We start from the raw sequence: 17032 nt of genomic DNA on the forward strand, positions 1-17032 counted from the left end.
CCCCTGCACTGCAAACTTCCTTCTGGAGATTGCGGCTGGCGCGTACTCAAGTGTGGTCAAATCTCAGTGCCTGCCTCAGGCTTTTAAAGGAATGACTAATACACTCTTTGCAAACCACTGAAAGACTGCTGTAAAGCATCTCAACCTAAACAGAGCGATGCATGTGGGTGAGGCAATATATTATGGTCAACACATTTCACAGAGGTCGGCTTATTTTGTATCGTGCCGATCAGGAGTGTTTGTAAATCTTGTTATGGTGTTTGGAAAAGGTTTTGCGTGAATTTATTTATTGCGAGCATCAGACGTGGCTTTAGTTATAACCAGGAAAAATAATACTTAAGAAAAAAAAACTTTCATGAGTTTTGTTGAGGAGAAAAAGTGAAATTCCATCAGTGCATTATGCATAGCTAATACATAATTCACATGTAAATGAAATTTTCATCAAGGAAACATGATGACCGAGGTACACGCAATTACAAGCTTGGCTCACATCAAAGTAAAAAAAAAATCTGATATGAATAAGTGATGGTACATAAGGAAATACGTTCAGATGCTCCATGAGAAGCCAAAGTTGTGTAATGATGTTTTTGGTCAAGCGCACTATCCCACTGACAATTTAATACAGTATAAAACAGCCTGCTGGTGTTTATTTATTTATTTATTTTTACCCCCAGCCAGAGTTTGAAAGTGCACTCGTGTTTTAGCTGGTTCAACCTTTAAGATGTGTTCCTCAAACAGGTTGTCAGACCACAGCAGGGTGATTAGAGTTTGTTTTTGTGCTGTTTCGCTCCATTTGCAGATGTGAGAGATATCTTGCCACATCCACACAGGAGACAGCAATGACAGGTAGAGAATTATTAGCTATTTCTATTATTTCAAATAGAAAAAGCTAAAATTCAGTTTCTACTGGCCACTTACTGGACTCTTTATTAGGTACACCTTCCAATTTGGCTTAGACCCCTTTTAGGCTTTCAGAACTGTCTTAGTTCTTTATGGTCTAAATTAAAAATGAACATTTCTGTAGAGATTTCGGTACATATTGACATGACAGCATGGTAGACAGGTGCTCTATAGAATTGGGATCTTTTGACCATGGAGATCATTAGAGCATAGTGAGCTTATTGTAAAATAAAAAATAAAAAAGTTTAACCTTTGTCACATGGCAGCACAGTTGACTCATCCTCTGATCACTGTTTCCATCAGAAGATGGGCACTGTGGTCATAAAGAGATGAATTTGATTAGCAACCATGCTCAGGTAGGCTGTGGTGTTTAAAAGATGCTTAGTTGGTACTAAGGGAACAGTGTGCCAAGGAAAATATTCCTATACATTACACCAACACCAGCCTGAACTGTTAATACGATGTAACCATGCTCTTTTGGTGTTTACACCAAATTCTTGGCAGCAGAAATAGAGATCCATCAGATGAGGCAGTGTTTTTCCAGTCTTCCCTCATTCATTTTTGGTTCAAATTGTATCCTTAGCTTTCTGTTCTTTGTGGCACTCGGTATGGTCTTCTGCAGCTGCAGCCCTTCTGGTTCTAGGTTGGACGTGCTGTGCGTTCAGAGATAGGTTTTTTGACATAACATTGCCTTCCTATCAGCTCAAAGCAGTCTGACCATGCTCCTCTGACCTCTGGCATTAAGAAGGCTCAGAGAACTGCAGTTCACTGGATATTTTCTCTCTTTTTTGGCCATTTTCTGTGAACTCCAGAGATAAATGTGTGGAAAATCCCAGTAGATCAGCAGTTTCTGAAACAATCAGACCAACCCGTCTCTCGCCAAGAACAATACTAAGTTCAAAGTCACTTAAATGACCTTTCTTTCCCATTCTGATGTTCAGTTTGAACCTTAGCAGGTTTTCCTGACTATGTCTACAAGCCACAGTCAAGTTATTTGTCTCTGAATGCTTCCCTGTGTTTTATTTTCAATTTTACTTTTTCACTTTCACAAAGACATCTGGTTTAGAGGTGAATTAGCCTTTTTAGCTAATGGCTAATTCACCTCTAGAGCCTATTAGTAGGGAGCACTACCTGCTGTTTCTCAAACTGTGCTGCTAATTTTAGATGACTCTCTGGATGCTGTACATGTAAAACAAGGTGAACCACAAACACAAAAGCATACTAAACACAAAGATTGTATTTTAGTTTAGGCTGTCAAAGGCTGTCTTTCGAAACAGATCTTCAAATAGGTAATTTTAATACAATTATTATTGTATTATTTTTACAATAAAGCACCAGAAAGCAAACTTATTCGTGCAGATAATAACAATTTCCCTTGGGTATTAGCGCCTGTAACACTGAAGGGGGGGGGAAAAAACCTCAATAAGTTTTCCTGTTATTTGTGCTGTGCTCTGATATATCTCATTTACCTGATGAATATTCCAAAGCCATTCACATAAAACTTTTGATTTCAGCAGTTCCATTTGACACATTTAATATGCCCTTTTTGCTGGTAGATTTTGATTGATTTCTCCAAATGAAATGTCAACATGTCATGGATCAAACCAATTTCTTTATGTTCCCCGTGTTCCCTGGGAAATTGGGAAGGAATTTACCTGACAAAATGAATGTATTTTTGTGCATGGGTGAGGCAATACATCAAAATGCTGTGATTCTTTTGCCAGACAGAAAGCAAACACTGATGTTACTTTCAGCATGCGCAGCATTTCATTTCGCCAAGGAATTTGTCAATTATCTCGATACACTCTCTCTGTCTGTGCATGCAGGGTGAGATTCATGGTCTTGACTATTATGAGCCAGAAATCTGTTGTTTTCTGTGAGGTACATAGCAATGAGCCATTTCCAACTGTGTTTAAGTTTTTTTCAGATTTAGCCCTAGGAAATGCACCCCGTATCGCTTTGAATACATCTCATTTAGAATGAGGATTACTTCAGGTGATAGAAACTATAATAAATCTAATAGTCTCATGCAATATTGCAGTGAGAAAGAGGGGGGGGAGGCTGGTTACAGCAGCTAAATCTACTGCTGTTCCCCAATCAATTAGATCTGTGAAATCCATTTCTCTTTGCATGTTTGCTCTTGTTTGCAATAATTACAACCTCCACCCCAAACAGGCATGATAAACACCCCCTGATTTAGAAGTGTTTGTTCAGATCGGCGGGACCTGCTGCTTGTCTTGCTGTTTATAAACCGTGGAAATCTACAGGGATTACACAGGCTCATCACCATCTGTGGCATTACTCCAAAACAGGTCTGCACTGAGAAGAGTCCTATCAGGGCATTGAGAGGAGGAGGCAAAGGCAGACTGACATATAATGGGCTGCTCTCACCTCATCTGCAGAACAATGTCATCGCCATTATGGGCTGTTAGCAAAGACTCTCTCTCTCTCACACACACACACATACACACACACACACACATACACACACACACACACACACACACACACACACACTAGCAACATTGCCCTCATGTGCCTTTATAAAGAAAAAAATGGTTTTAATATTGTGCGTTCATAGATTCAGTTGTTAAGAAAGAGAAACAAAAGTAACGGTAAATGTTTCAAAACCCTGTCATTTCTGTAATCAAAATGCAATTCGAACAACTGCAACCCAAAAGGGTTTCACATGAAAAACAGGACAACAAAAATTCAATATACTTACAGAATTCCAGCAGTTCTTATCAGATAAAGATCTTCTTGTCGCGATTTAAAAGGGAAGCCTTTTTTTCTGAAACCTGCAAAATAACATGATTGACTTTTGACTGACAGCTGTCACAAAAAATACTCATTATGATTGACAAATGCTGTCAGCACATCTGACAGTGACATCTGGTAGTGACAAATTTGGGTTTTTTTAAACTGACAATAATAGAACATTTTGCAGTAAAGGTGCTCCGTTCAGGTAGAAATCTTGAACATCTACTACTGCTTCTAGATCGTTTTCACAATGAGATTAGTAATGAAGTGGCATACAGTTGCAGTACATGCATGTGTGCAGAATTTATCATTTAAACAGCTGGATTGTCTCAGGGACATCTGTGTTGCCCTTAAGGCGTTTCTCTGAATAAATAGGTTCATAAATTTGAAATAAATAATTCTAAAAAGATTTGCCATTAAAAAATTTATGTGTTGTTAAAATGAATAATTCATGCTTTACATACGTTTTAGTTAAAAGGAAAATATCGCTAAAATGTATTTCCCGTTCTGGCGGGGCACTTCCGGTTCCGGTCGAGCACTTCCGGTTTGGGTCAAGCGCTCGGTTTTGCTGAGAAACAGGCTCATGCTAAAGGCAGTATGGAGATGTAATCTAATGCCATCTACTCCGAATTATCAGGCCGGAACGCCGTAAGTTACTTTATATGACAGTTTGTACAGATAACTTTGGATATTAATGTGTATTTGCTAACATGAATGTTTTAGTGAGAGTAATGCACTTTATTGATGTAAACATGCTTCTGCCTGTTGAGATGGAGTTTATTTTCTGTCATTTCAGTTTTCACCACATGTTCATGGAGACAATTAAACAAGCTGCAACTAAACTCCAGGGTCTTCATTTGTGGTTTAACTCGGTGTCACCAACATCCTCGTTGAAAACACTACAGTGAAAACGCGACTACTGGTGATTCATCACGGTCAAAATGGCATCCAGTAACAAGTCTGCACGCAGTTTAAGGACCAGCCGCTCATCTGGATCAGCAGTAAGCGCTGCCCATGCTCGAGCTAAAGCAGAGGCTGCCAAGGTGAGAGCATGCTATGCAACAAAAGAAGCACAGTTGAAGGTTGAAAAAGCTCAAAGCGAACTGGAAAAGGCAAAAATAGATGCAGAATTAGAAGTGTTAACATTACAGAGGGAAGCTGATGCTGCTGTAGCTGAAGCAGAAGTGCTAGAGGAAGCTGAAGCTATACAAGAAGAACCTGAGAGTAGAAAATCTCCATCAGAAAGCGTAAAATTAGAACGTACAAATGAATATGTACGATCTCAAATGGAGACCAAGCTATCTCCCAGTCCACAAAAATTACCAACCACTTCTTGCCCCCAAGCAAGTTCACCCAACACATTTGTAACGTGGCATCCCTCTGAAGAAGGCAATTTAGAGCCACAACCCATCAACTTTGAAACAAGACTTACCAAAGATAATATTGCTGCTCTAAATAAGCCCAGCCAGCTGAAAGGTGAAACAAAACCTAAAGTGGAGAAACAAAATACCTCTCTCAACCCATGCGGCTCACCATTCGTACCTCAGCATAACTATAACACCACGGCCAGCATTTTAAATCCAGCAGAGCCCTTTGCCCAATACATGGCACGTCGAGATTTAATAATCTCAGGCCTTTACCAGTTCGACGATAGGCCAGAGAACTACAGAGCATGGTGCTCTTCATTTACCAGTGCAACAGCTGAAGTCCAACTCACCCCCATTCAAGAGCTAGATCTCATGACAAAGTGGTTAGGGAGAGAGTCAAGCGATCAGGTGAAACGCATACGTTCAGTATATGTCAACAACCCCACATTAGCTCTATGCAAAGCATGGGAAAGACTGAATGAATGTTATGCAGCATCAGAAATAATCGAAAGGTCACTTTTCCAACGGTTGGACAGTTTCCCCAAAATAACAGTCAAAGATCATGTCAAGCTTCGTGAACTAGGAGATTTACTGCAAGAGATTCAAGGCGCTAAGGAAGACGGCCATCTGCCTGGTCTACTCTATCTGGACACTTCTCGTGGAATCAGCCCAATCGTAGACAAACTCCCATATGGACTTCAGGAGAGGTGGATGTCACACGGCTCTCAATATAAAGAGAACAACCAAGGCTGTTTCCCACCTTTTGAGTACTTCTGTGAATTCATATGTAAAGAGGCAAAGAAACGCAATGATCCAAGTTTCCAACAGCAAAACTTAAAACCAGAAAAACCTTTTGCAAAAAACTTAAATTCCAGCAAGCCAATTACTGTACACAAAACCTATATTTCTCCCCCTAACAAGGACTTTAACCGGAACTGCCCACTACATAACAAGCCACACCCACTCAAAAGATGCAGAACATTTAGGAATAAAGCACTGGACGAAAGGAAGGCCTTCCTCAAAGAGAAAGGATTGTGTTTCAGATGCTGTTCTTCAGATACTCATCTTGCGAAGGAATGCAAATCTTCAGTAAAGTGTTCTGAATGTGACAGCACAAGTCACGATGCAGCCATGCATCCCGGTCCTCCACCACAGACCAACAAGGCTCCACCTCCGGCACAAGAGAATGGCGGGGAGAGAGAAAACAGTCATGACATGGTTGATGTCACAACAAGCTGCACAGACGTGTGCGGTCCAGGTCAGTGGGGACGTTCATGTTCCAAGATATGTCTCACATGGGTGTACCCTAAAGGTGACAAAGACAGAGCTGTTAAGGCATATGTAATACTAGACGATCAGAGCAATCGTTCTTTAGCCAAGCCTGAGTTCTTCGAACTTTTTGACATTAAAAGTGAACCTTTCTCCTACAATCTTAGAACATGCTCTGGTGTTGTAGAAACATGGGGTAAAATAGCTGAAGGCTTCCATATCGAGTCACTGGATAGGTCAGTGGTGATCCCTCTACCATCGCTCATAGAGTGTCAGGACATCCCTAACAATAGGAATGAAATCCCAACTCCCAGCGCAGTGCTACACCAGCCGCACCTCCGTACCATAGCAAAGTACATCCCAGAGCTAGACCCTAAAGCCGAAATACTCCTGCTACTAGGGAGAGACATTTTACAGGCACACAAGGTCAGGCAGAGAATTAACGGCCCCCATAATGCCCCCTTCGCCCAGCGCCTAGACCTAGGGTGGGTTGTAGTTGGGGAGGTCTGTCTGGGTAATGTCCATAGGCCTACAGTCAGCACCCTGAAGACAGTCGTTCTGGAAAATGGCCGCCCTACAGTTTTCAAACCATGCAGTAGCCTCCTGCAACTCAAAGAAATGCCACACACAAACAGGCCAGGTAAAGCGCCCGAACAAACTCTGGGTCAAACAGTTTTTAACCGGACAGATAACGACAACAAACCAGCTCACTCAATACAGGACACTCTCTTTCTAAAAATGATGGACAATACTATGTACAGAGACGTGGACAACAGTTGGGTCGCCCCACTTCCATTTAAGGAACCCCGCCAGCAATTACCAAACAACAGACAGCAGGCAGCCACGAGGTTCTCCTCCTTAAAACGCACCCTTAATAGGAAACCTGAAATGCGGGAGCATTATGTGGCCTTCATGGAAAAAATCCTCTCCAATGGTCACGCTGAGGTGGCCCCCCCGCTGGAAAAGGGAGAAGAGTGTTGGTATCTTCCAACATTTGGAGTCTACCACCCCCAAAAACCCAATCAGATCAGGGTTGTCTTCGATTCTAGCGCCCAGTACTTGGGTGTCTCTCTTAACAGTGTCCTCCTTACTGGCCCTGATTTAAACAACACACTTGTCGGAGTTCTTCTCCGCTTCCGGACAGAAAGTGTTGCAATCATGGCAGATATACAGCAAATGTTTCACTGTTTTATGGTACGCGAAGACCACCGCAACTTCCTCCGTTTTCTGTGGCATAGGGACAACAACCCAAACAACGAAGTTGTCGAGTACCGGATGAAAGTCCATGTGTTTGGCAACTCAACATCCCCCGCTGTTGCCATTTATGGACTACGCAAGGCCATCAGAGCAGGTTCGAAAGACTATGGTGCAGATACAGTAAAGTTCGTGGAGAGGCACTTTTACGTAGATGACGGCTTGATCTCTGTCCCCTCTCCTGCTGAGGCTATAGACTTGCTTCAAAGAACACAAGCCTCACTCGCTGAATCCAACCTACACCTGCATAAGTTCGTTTCCAACTCTCAGGCAGTTATGCAGGCCTTCTGCCCAGAAGATTGTGCTCCTGTCATTAAAAACTTAGATTTAAGTGGTGAAGAGACACAATCCCAGCGAAGCCTTGGACTCATTTGGGAAATAACAAGAGACACATTCACTTACTCAGTGGCCACCTCAAGCAAGCCATTCACTCGCCGTGGCGTATTGTCCTCTGTCAATAGCGTCTTCGATCCCCTGGGCCTATTGGCACCCATTACAATCCAAGGAAGGGCCCTACTCAGAGAGCTTACTTCAGAATGTTCAGATTGGGACGTACCCCTTCCAGAGGACAAACGAAGCAGATGGGAAACATGGAGAAATTCCCTTCAGGATCTAAGAGAACTACATGTTCCCAGAACCTACACATCCACCTCACTAAGTCGAGCAAAGCGAAAGGAACTGTGTTTGTTCTCAGATGCATCTACTAAGGCCATAGGAGCTGTGGCCTACTTAAAGGCAGTTCAAACAGATGGGAAGGTCGAGGTTGGGTTCATAATGGGCAAAGCAAAACTAGCCCCCCTGTCAGAACCTACAATACCAAGACTTGAACTATGTGCAGCCGTCTTGGCAGCAGAAATGGCTGACCTCATCCAAGATGAGTTAGACTTAGACTTTGATGCAGTGCATTTCTATACGGACAGTAAAGTAGTGCTTGGCTACATCTGTAATGAGTCAAAAAGGTTTTACACATACGTTCACAACAGAGTACAGCGCATTCGCCAGTCATCAAAGCCAGAACAGTGGCATTATGTGCGCACAGAGGAAAATCCAGCAGACCATGCGTCTAGGTCACTGTCGGCATTCCAACTAAAAAAGTCCACCTGGTTCACCGGACCACCCTTCATCCACCGTCCTGCCGCAGAGACAACACAACTGAGTGGAAGGTTTGACCTGATTGAACCAGATAAAGACTCAGAAATTAGACCAGAAGTAAAAACTTACGTCACTCACCTCCAAGTACTCATCTGTAAGCGTTTTGAGCACTTTTCTACCTTTCAGTCTTTAGTCAGAGCCATAGCAAATCTTATCCACATTGCAAAGTCCTTCAATGGGACTAATCCAAACAAAAAATGCAAAGGCTGGCACAAATGTCATCTGCCTCAAACTCCAGAGGAGATTGCTCAAGCAAAAACTGTCATCTTCAAAGAGACACAGAAGGCATACTTTGAGAAGGAACTTTCTGCCCTTGATGCTGGCAAGCCAATCTCAAAACAGAGCCCCCTCAAGAAGCTCAGCCCAATGTTACAGGACAGCCTCATTTCTGTTGGAGGCCGACTCAAACACGCAGAAATTGAGAGTGTTGAAAAGAGCCCAGTAATTCTTCCAAAAAACAGTCACATCTCCCTTCTGCTCACTCGCCATTATCACGAGCTAACAAGGCACCAAGGTCGTCATCTGACGGAAGGAGCAATCAGAGCTGCTGGGCTGTGGGTTCTAGGCGGCAAAAAACGAGTCAATTCAGTAATCCACAAATGTTTAACCTGCCGCAAACTACGTGGAAAACAAGAACAACAACTCATGGCGGACCTACCACCTGAACGCCTAAAAACTTGTCCTCCTTTCACCTACGTCGGCCTTGATGTCTTTGGACCGTGGTCCATAACTACCAGGCGTACCAGGGGCGGAGTAGCTGAAAGTAAGCGGTGGGCCATCATGTTTACCTGCATGAGTTCGAGAGCTGTGCATATTGAGGTAATCGAATCTCTGGACACATCCAGCTGCATAAACGCCCTCCGCCGCTTCTTCGCCCTGAGAGGCCCCGCCAAACAGCTGCTATCTGACCGTGGCACCAATTTTATTAGCACTTCAAAGGAACTTGGAATGGATAAATCACTCCAACAGTGCCTAACTGTCCAAGGCTGCAGTTGGGAGTTTAATCCACCACACGCATCCCACATGGGAGGCTCTTGGGAGCGCATGATCGGAGTCGCCCGCAGAATCCTGGACTCCATGCTACTACAAAATAAGGTTCAACTGACTCACGACGTGTTATGCACACTCATGGCTGAGGTTACAGCCATAATAAATGCAAGGCCGCTCGTCCCAGTATCCTCTGATCCAGAGAACCCCTTCGTCCTATCCCCTTCAATGCTCCTTACGCAGAAATCTTGCCTCCTATCCCCACCTGGAGACTTTTCGGATAAAGACCTCTACAACAAACAATGGAGACGGGTCCAAGCCCTTTCCAACCAGTTCTGGACACGCTGGAGGCGAGAGTATCTACCCACATTGCAGCAAAGGCAGAAATGGACCGGGTCGCGCAGAAACCTCCAAGTTGGTGACCTGGTTCTGCTCAAGGACAAGCAGGTTGCACGAAACAGCTGGCCCATGGCCAGGGTCACTGCCACATTCCCAAGCAAGGACGATCGAGTAAGGAAAATTGAGGTAAAGATATGTACTGAAGGGTGCATAAAGACATTTTTGCGACCAGTTACAGAAGTTATCCTCCTCATGCCAAAAGACTGAATGCATAATGTTCGTTTAGCATAGTGGCCTCGAGAGGCCAGGCGGGGAGTGTGTTGCCCTTAAGGCGTTTCTCTGAATAAATAGGTTCATAAATTTGAAATAAATAATTCTAAAAAGATTTGCCATTAAAAAATTTATGTGTTGTTAAAATGAATAATTCATGCTTTACATACGTTTTAGTTAAAAGGAAAATATCGCTAAAATGTATTTCCCGTTCTGGCGGGGCACTTCCGGTTCCGGTCGAGCACTTCCGGTTTGGGTCAAGCGCTCGGTTTTGCTGAGAAACAGGCTCATGCTAAAGGCAGTATGGAGATGTAATCTAATGCCATCTACTCCGAATTATCAGGCCGGAACGCCGTAAGTTACTTTATATGACAGTTTGTACAGATAACTTTGGATATTAATGTGTATTTGCTAACATGAATGTTTTAGTGAGAGTAATGCACTTTATTGATGTAAACATGCTTCTGCCTGTTGAGATGGAGTTTATTTTCTGTCATTTCAGTTTTCACCACATGTTCATGGAGACAATTAAACAAGCTGCAACTAAACTCCAGGGTCTTCATTTGTGGTTTAACTCGGTGTCACCAACATCCTCGTTGAAAACACTACAACATCTTTACAAAGTCTGCACCTGCAGTCTTGCCTGTTGTGGTAGACCCCAACCTCTGTGGATCTTGCATTCAAAGCTTGTTCCTGTGCTGCCATAATAATAATAATGGATTGCATTTATATAGCGCTTTTCAAGACCCTCAAAGCGCTTTGCAGTTCCACTATTCATTCACTCTCACATTCACACACTGGTGGAGGCAAGCTACAGTTGTAGCCACAGCTGCCCTGGGGCAGACTGACAGAAGCGAGGCTGCCATATCGCGCCATCGGCCATCACCAGCAAGGCGGTAGGTGAAGTGTCTTGCCCAAGGACATAATGACCAAGACAGACAGAGCTGGGGATCGACCCAGCAACCTTCTGGTTACAAGATGAGCTTCCAAACCCCCTGAACCACAGTGACCCACCATGATTAGTGCCACTGTGCTATCTATCAGTCCAGTTTTCTCCAGTCACTGCTAGGATTTCTGAATGTCAGCCACTTCGTTTATCTGCCAGAGGTACATACCGTGCAGGGTGCTGTCCTTCCATGATAGTTCTTCTTGCTCCCCTTCTTTCTTGTGTTGCTGTTGTCTGAGATATTGGGGTCAGTTGAGGAAATCTGCCTAATGTACTCATGGATGTTTGTTGTCTCATGCTGGACAGTGGTTTTGATACTCACTAGTCCTTGGACCCCTTCCTTTCGTTTGCCGTACAGTCTCAGGGTGCTGGATTTGGGGTGAAACCCTCCATACATGATGAGGAGTTTCCTTGTCTTGATGTCAATGGCTTCTATCTCCTCCTTTGGCCAACTTATTGTCCCAATAGAGTATATGATCACTGGTGTTGATTCCCCAGATCTTGTTCTTTCCATTCAGCTGACTCTTCAGGACTTGCCTTGCTCTCTTCAGGTATTTGGTGGCTGTGGGTTTCCTAGCCTTTCCAGGTTTTTGTGGTTCCCTGTAGGGATTCCCAGGTACTTGTAGCTGTCCTCGATGTCTGCAACGTTGCCTTCTGATAGCGCAGTCCCCTCAGTTCTAACTACTTTCCCTCGCTTTGTTGCAATCCAACTACATTTCTCCTGTCCAAATAACATTCAGATGTTGTTGCTGTAGATCCTAATCTTGTGGATCAGCAAATTAACATCTCATTCACTCCTGGCATACGGCTCGATGTCATCAATGTTGTGGAGGTGGCTGACGATTGCTCCATTCCCTAATCAGTATCGGTAGCCAGTCTTGTCAGTGATCTCACTGAGGGGTTTCAGGCCAATGCAGAACAGCAGTGGGGGCAGGGGATCTCCTTGGTAGATCCTGCACTTGACGGTGGCTTGTGCAATTAGCTTAAAGTTGGCCTTTAGTGCTGTTCGCCACATCCCTATTGAATTCCCGATGAAGGCACCTATGGCACTGTTGATCTATGTATAATTCTAGGCATTCTGACCCTGCCACTGTGATGGCCCCTGTTCGGGGAGGTTGCTGTTGTCTGCTCTTAGATCCACTAGCCACTGAGCACTGTTTCTATGTGATGCATCCCTTATGCTCTACCAGTATTGCTCCATCTCCAGCCTTGGTGGGGCTGTTCTCATGTTGTTCCCCTGCCACTGAGAGTATACCTTGGATGTTCAGTGGAGTACAGCTGGTTTAGTCTCCTGCGTTCCACCTCTCTTGTATATCTCTTCAAACAACTGGTCAAGACTGTGAGTCTTTGCTTGGCAGTTTTCAATGCCTCATGTATTCAACACTCTTTGTACTTCCTAGGCACCACTTTCTTCATGACAAAACTCTGATAGTTGGCTAAATTCCGTCCAAACTGCATTGATTTTGGTGTCTACTCTCCTTCTTCAATGAGGGTACTTCTCCTTGTGGCTGTTCGTCTTATAGCCAAGCATCTCTGTAATCATTGCTGCCATGTTGTAGATCAGAATCAGATGATTAGTTTTGATGTTTGCAGTAGGGTATCTGTATCTGTAATGCTGCATTCAAATCTTCTAGTAAACCTTCAGAGGGTACTTCACATAGTCCTGGTAATCGGCCACGGAGGGTCCAGGTTTCCAGCTTCGCCATGATCTGATCTCTCAGATCTCTCACATGGCTAATACAACATCAAGCTGTAACTTGGGTTTTCCTGTGTGCATTTCACACAGTTTTCTTGTGGATTTCTTTCCCTGTTGTCTTCCAAGTCCAAAGACATGCTGGGAGTCCATTTGACTGGCAACCTGTCAAGGGTGTTTATTGCACAGTGCATGCTGGGATATGATCTCCTTAGAAACCTTCACAGGATCTGTATGTTTGAATGGAAAAGATTTATTGTGCAATCCGAAGTTTAATATCTCTTCACAGCTGCATTGTAACTGCTCTCCTAAAATTGCATGTCATTGTCAGAGTTTATTCACAAAAAGCAACCTTAAAGAATTCCTACAAATGAGCTTTTGATTGTTTTATTTTACGTTGTTGTACTCGAATGTTGGAATATCAGTTTAAAATCAGGCTGATTATTTTTTTTAATGCTCATCCCTTTGCTTTGTTCATAGTTAATATTAATTAGAAACTCTTAATTTCCTGTAAAAAGGCTAATATGTTTGGAGATATATGATAACTATCATTATGACATGTTGTGACCTTTGTTCTAAATACTAAATAGAACATACTTGTAAATCTGAATACTTTATTTTCATTTTTGCTGCACCTCTGTGAATATATCCTTACCACAGCATTAATATTGAGGGACAATAAACCCACAGTGAAGCTGCATCCTTGATTCTGTTACATTCTATACCACATGCTCCACGCTTCTCTTATTTTGAAGGCGCTGTTAAATTAAACTCCTGTGACATCATCAACCAATTGAAGTTTTTCAAATGGTCTGCCTTGCAAGCTTTCACTAGTTCAGAGGCCAAAGAGGAAATGACAACTAATTCACCCTCTGCAAACCTGAACTTGAGACTTGTGGAGATAATCATATATCACTCTTTGTAATGGGTCTCTTTCAAAGCAGCCAAGCAAATTTGAATGGTAGCATGAGGCCACAGAAGGTGGTCTTTAAAGTGGGAGAGCAAGAGTTGGATACTGAATGGATGGTTATTAAACTGCCTTTTATCACATAACGAAAGCCTTGTCATATTTTCTGAGTCCCGTTGAGAGAAACAAACCTCATAGTTAACCACTGTGCCAGTAATGGCACTAAGGGCTCACTAATTTTTCAATCAAATCCTGAAAATATGAGATTCTAACTATTTAGAGGTAGATTATTTTTTTCAGGTATTCCAATCAACTTTTAAATCTATCCTTGCATTCAAAGTGAGTATAAGGCTGACTCTTTGGATTTATTTTTGAGGCCTAAAACCAAAACTTTCCAGCAGCTCTCTCACAGATCAGAGTTTAAAATATTTTAAGGTACTACATCAGTAAATTTCTTTGCCCCTTCATTTTTTTAAAGACACATTTTAAATAAGTTGCTCTTTTAGAGAAATAGATCAACATGTTCTTAAAGCGCTAGTAAAATTTTAAATGTCCATGCAGCACCAAGAATTGCCTTCTTAAAGTAACAAATGACCTTCTTTTAAAAGTGTATGCTGGGGAATGTTCGATTTTAATCCTTTAAACCTCAGTGAGGCTTTTTATACTGTAGATCATGCAATTTTAATTGACTGCCTCAAGCACTGGGTGGGTATCAGAGATATAGCACTGTGCTTGCTCAGTTACTACATTTCCTATAGAACCTTTTCTGTCGCTGCAAGCAATTTATCGTCCTCTCACCAATCATAAATTGTGGGGTCCCACAGGGTTCAATTTCAAGTCCTGTCTCCTTCCTTATATATGTTTGTTCTCAGACATTTGTAAACATAATGTTGTATTTAGCTGGTGTGACTGAGGGATTCTTAATTGTAGCTCCCTTTATATATACCTCTAGTGACTGTAAAATTATGGACAAGTCAACTAAATCTAAAGCCTGATTTACAGCACAGTGAGGTTAGACGTGTGAAATGAAATGACAGAAATGGATGAACAAAGTTTTATAAAAACTTTGGGTAAACAGGTAAATTAAAAGGCTGATGGATGTGTGTGTGTGTGTGTGTGAGGGGTGGGGTAATTATGGTCTGCAAAGATAAGCAGTTTTAAACTCTGCAGAATAATCTTTGTTATCCATGCTTTTCAGTGGGGGTACTCAGTAATGTCAAATGATTACAGAATCTTTTCTACCAAATACCAATTCAGCCCAAACAAGATATTTTTGAAAAATAATTTCAAAACATGACAAGCAGTGTTATGTTAATAATTAATAATCCTTCACAACCATCACAACTAAATATTGCTTGTTCTATCTGGAGGTCTGTGTTTTAATCGACAATATAAATAGTGTGTGGATTTTTGCTCCCGCAATGATTTCTCCTGTTGTTATAAGTTGATATTCAGAGCATTTTTGGTATTGTGTGATGTTTTGTTAACCCATATTTTAAACTCTAACAGGTCTGATGATTTGTATGCTCTGGCTGCACCCCAACAATGAATTTTGCACAGCATAGACTGGGAGAGAGACATGTAACTACTATATCAAGACCACCATGCAGCTATGCCAGGTCTCCTAATATTTGCATCGAATTAATAAATAGTATACAGACAGTATTTCCTCCTTTTTACAGCATGTAGGTTTGACTGGAAACAGATGGCAGTCAGTATGGCTCAGCTCAACTTCGACATAAAGTAACTTTGAACAGGAACTCGGCAGTTTACATAATGTGATGCAAAGTCATCACATTTTTAACACCCTCGCTGCAGAATGTCCCGGGTTCAAATCTAGTCCGGGACCTTTCTGTGTGGAGTTTACATGTTCTTCTCGTGTCTCTCTAGATGCTTCGGCTTCCTCCAGCAGTCTCGAGACATGCAGTGAGTGGGATTCCAAATGGCCCATAGGTGTCTCTCTTTGTCAGACTGTATACACTAGATATACTGTATTACTGATACTCTGACGCAAATACAAAATATGATGCAACGGTGAGTCCCGTTGATGCCAATGTAAATTATGTGGAAAAATGCTAAAATGAATAAATATAATAAAAAGTAAAATGAACAGATATTCTGTGTTTATAGCTGACCTACAATTAACAGAACAGATTCCTCCCACAGTCTAAAGATAGTGTCTCTGTATTAAGTCTGTGATGAACTGGGGATCTCTTTGAAATGAACTGCATCCTATGCTGTCATCGGCATGTTCAGTTAAATCGTGGGCTCTTCAACTTTAGAGATTTATGTGTTTAAAGCATAGGGAGTACATACATCAGTTAATGTAAGATATGCTTTGTGCATTTTCAGTTACTTATTTTAATGCCAGTGTTGTTTGATCGCTGTTTAAGGCTTAAAGATGTGTGAAAGGAACCTGAAAGCCTCACGTGAAAATGTTTACTTCATTATCACGTTGCAGTTTAAACAACATTTCTAGACAATATTCAAATAAGAAAATCAGAGGACCACACCAAAGTTTCTTTCTTTAGTTCATGTCTTCTTTGAAACAAAAGAAGAAACGCAACAACATAACTTTGAATATCTATTCGTTTTGTTGCAGTGTTTTTGGTACGTCTTCCTGAATAGCAGCATCACGCAGGAATATAAATGATCTTCTATTATGTCTGCTCAGATTAGGTGTGAATCTACTTTTGTTTCTTGTCCTTACTGAGAATTGTTGTTTTTGTTTCACTGCTTCATCTTGAAGGGCCGTGGAAACATAAATACACACTGCAAACTAGATATAAATACAACACAGTCATTCATTGTTTGAAGCCTCATTCATCTTGGCAATGAAATGGAAATTGGACACTTATGATTTAATACAGTGCTGTTTCAAGGTTTAGTCTCAGAGTCAAAATATGGGTTATGTTGATTTTCGAATCTAATCTAGAATATTTCTTTATGCTTTTCAGCATTTCAGTAGATGGACTGACTCCTTGAATTCAACCCTTTTTGATTTGCAACATAATCACACAGCATATTGCCATTCGAAAATATCTGAAACACAGCAGGTTTTAGACATGGTGGGATTATAATTGTCAAGGCTTGGAAGGAAGACGGGAAATGGTATTCTCAAACTGTGCATGTAAGCCAATAATCACACAGCACATACTGAATTAGTCATCGGGATATGTGTTTTCTTT

The 17032-nt window shown here is 42.0% G+C and overlaps 1 protein-coding gene across 2 annotated transcripts; it reads left to right on the forward strand.

Moving 5' to 3' along the window:
* Positions 1-4144: 4144 nt before the first annotated feature.
* LOC146560132 (uncharacterized) lies at positions 4145-13693 on the forward strand. 2 transcript variants are annotated; one of them, XR_014888211.1, is made up of 2 exons: positions 4145-10652; positions 10801-13693. XR_014888211.1 is itself a non-coding variant. In XM_085243994.1 (2 exons), exon 2 carries the CDS (start codon positions 4602-4604, stop codon positions 10293-10295), a length of 5694 nt encoding a protein of 1897 aa, XP_085100120.1. In that variant the 5' UTR covers positions 4145-4308; positions 4457-4601; the 3' UTR covers positions 10296-13693. The 2 variants fall into 2 exon arrangements, 1 of the variants encoding a protein (XP_085100120.1); XM_085243994.1 differs by having other exon boundaries at positions 4145-4308; positions 4457-13693.
* Positions 13694-17032: the final 3339 nt, after the last annotated feature.

This window comes from Mchenga conophoros, linkage group LG14 (assembly GCF_057382185.1).
Source record: "Mchenga conophoros isolate Kocher_MC1m ecotype Shallow Benthic linkage group LG14, M_conophoros_male_GT1.1, whole genome shotgun sequence".
Lineage (NCBI taxonomy): Eukaryota > Metazoa > Chordata > Actinopteri > Cichliformes > Cichlidae > Mchenga > Mchenga conophoros.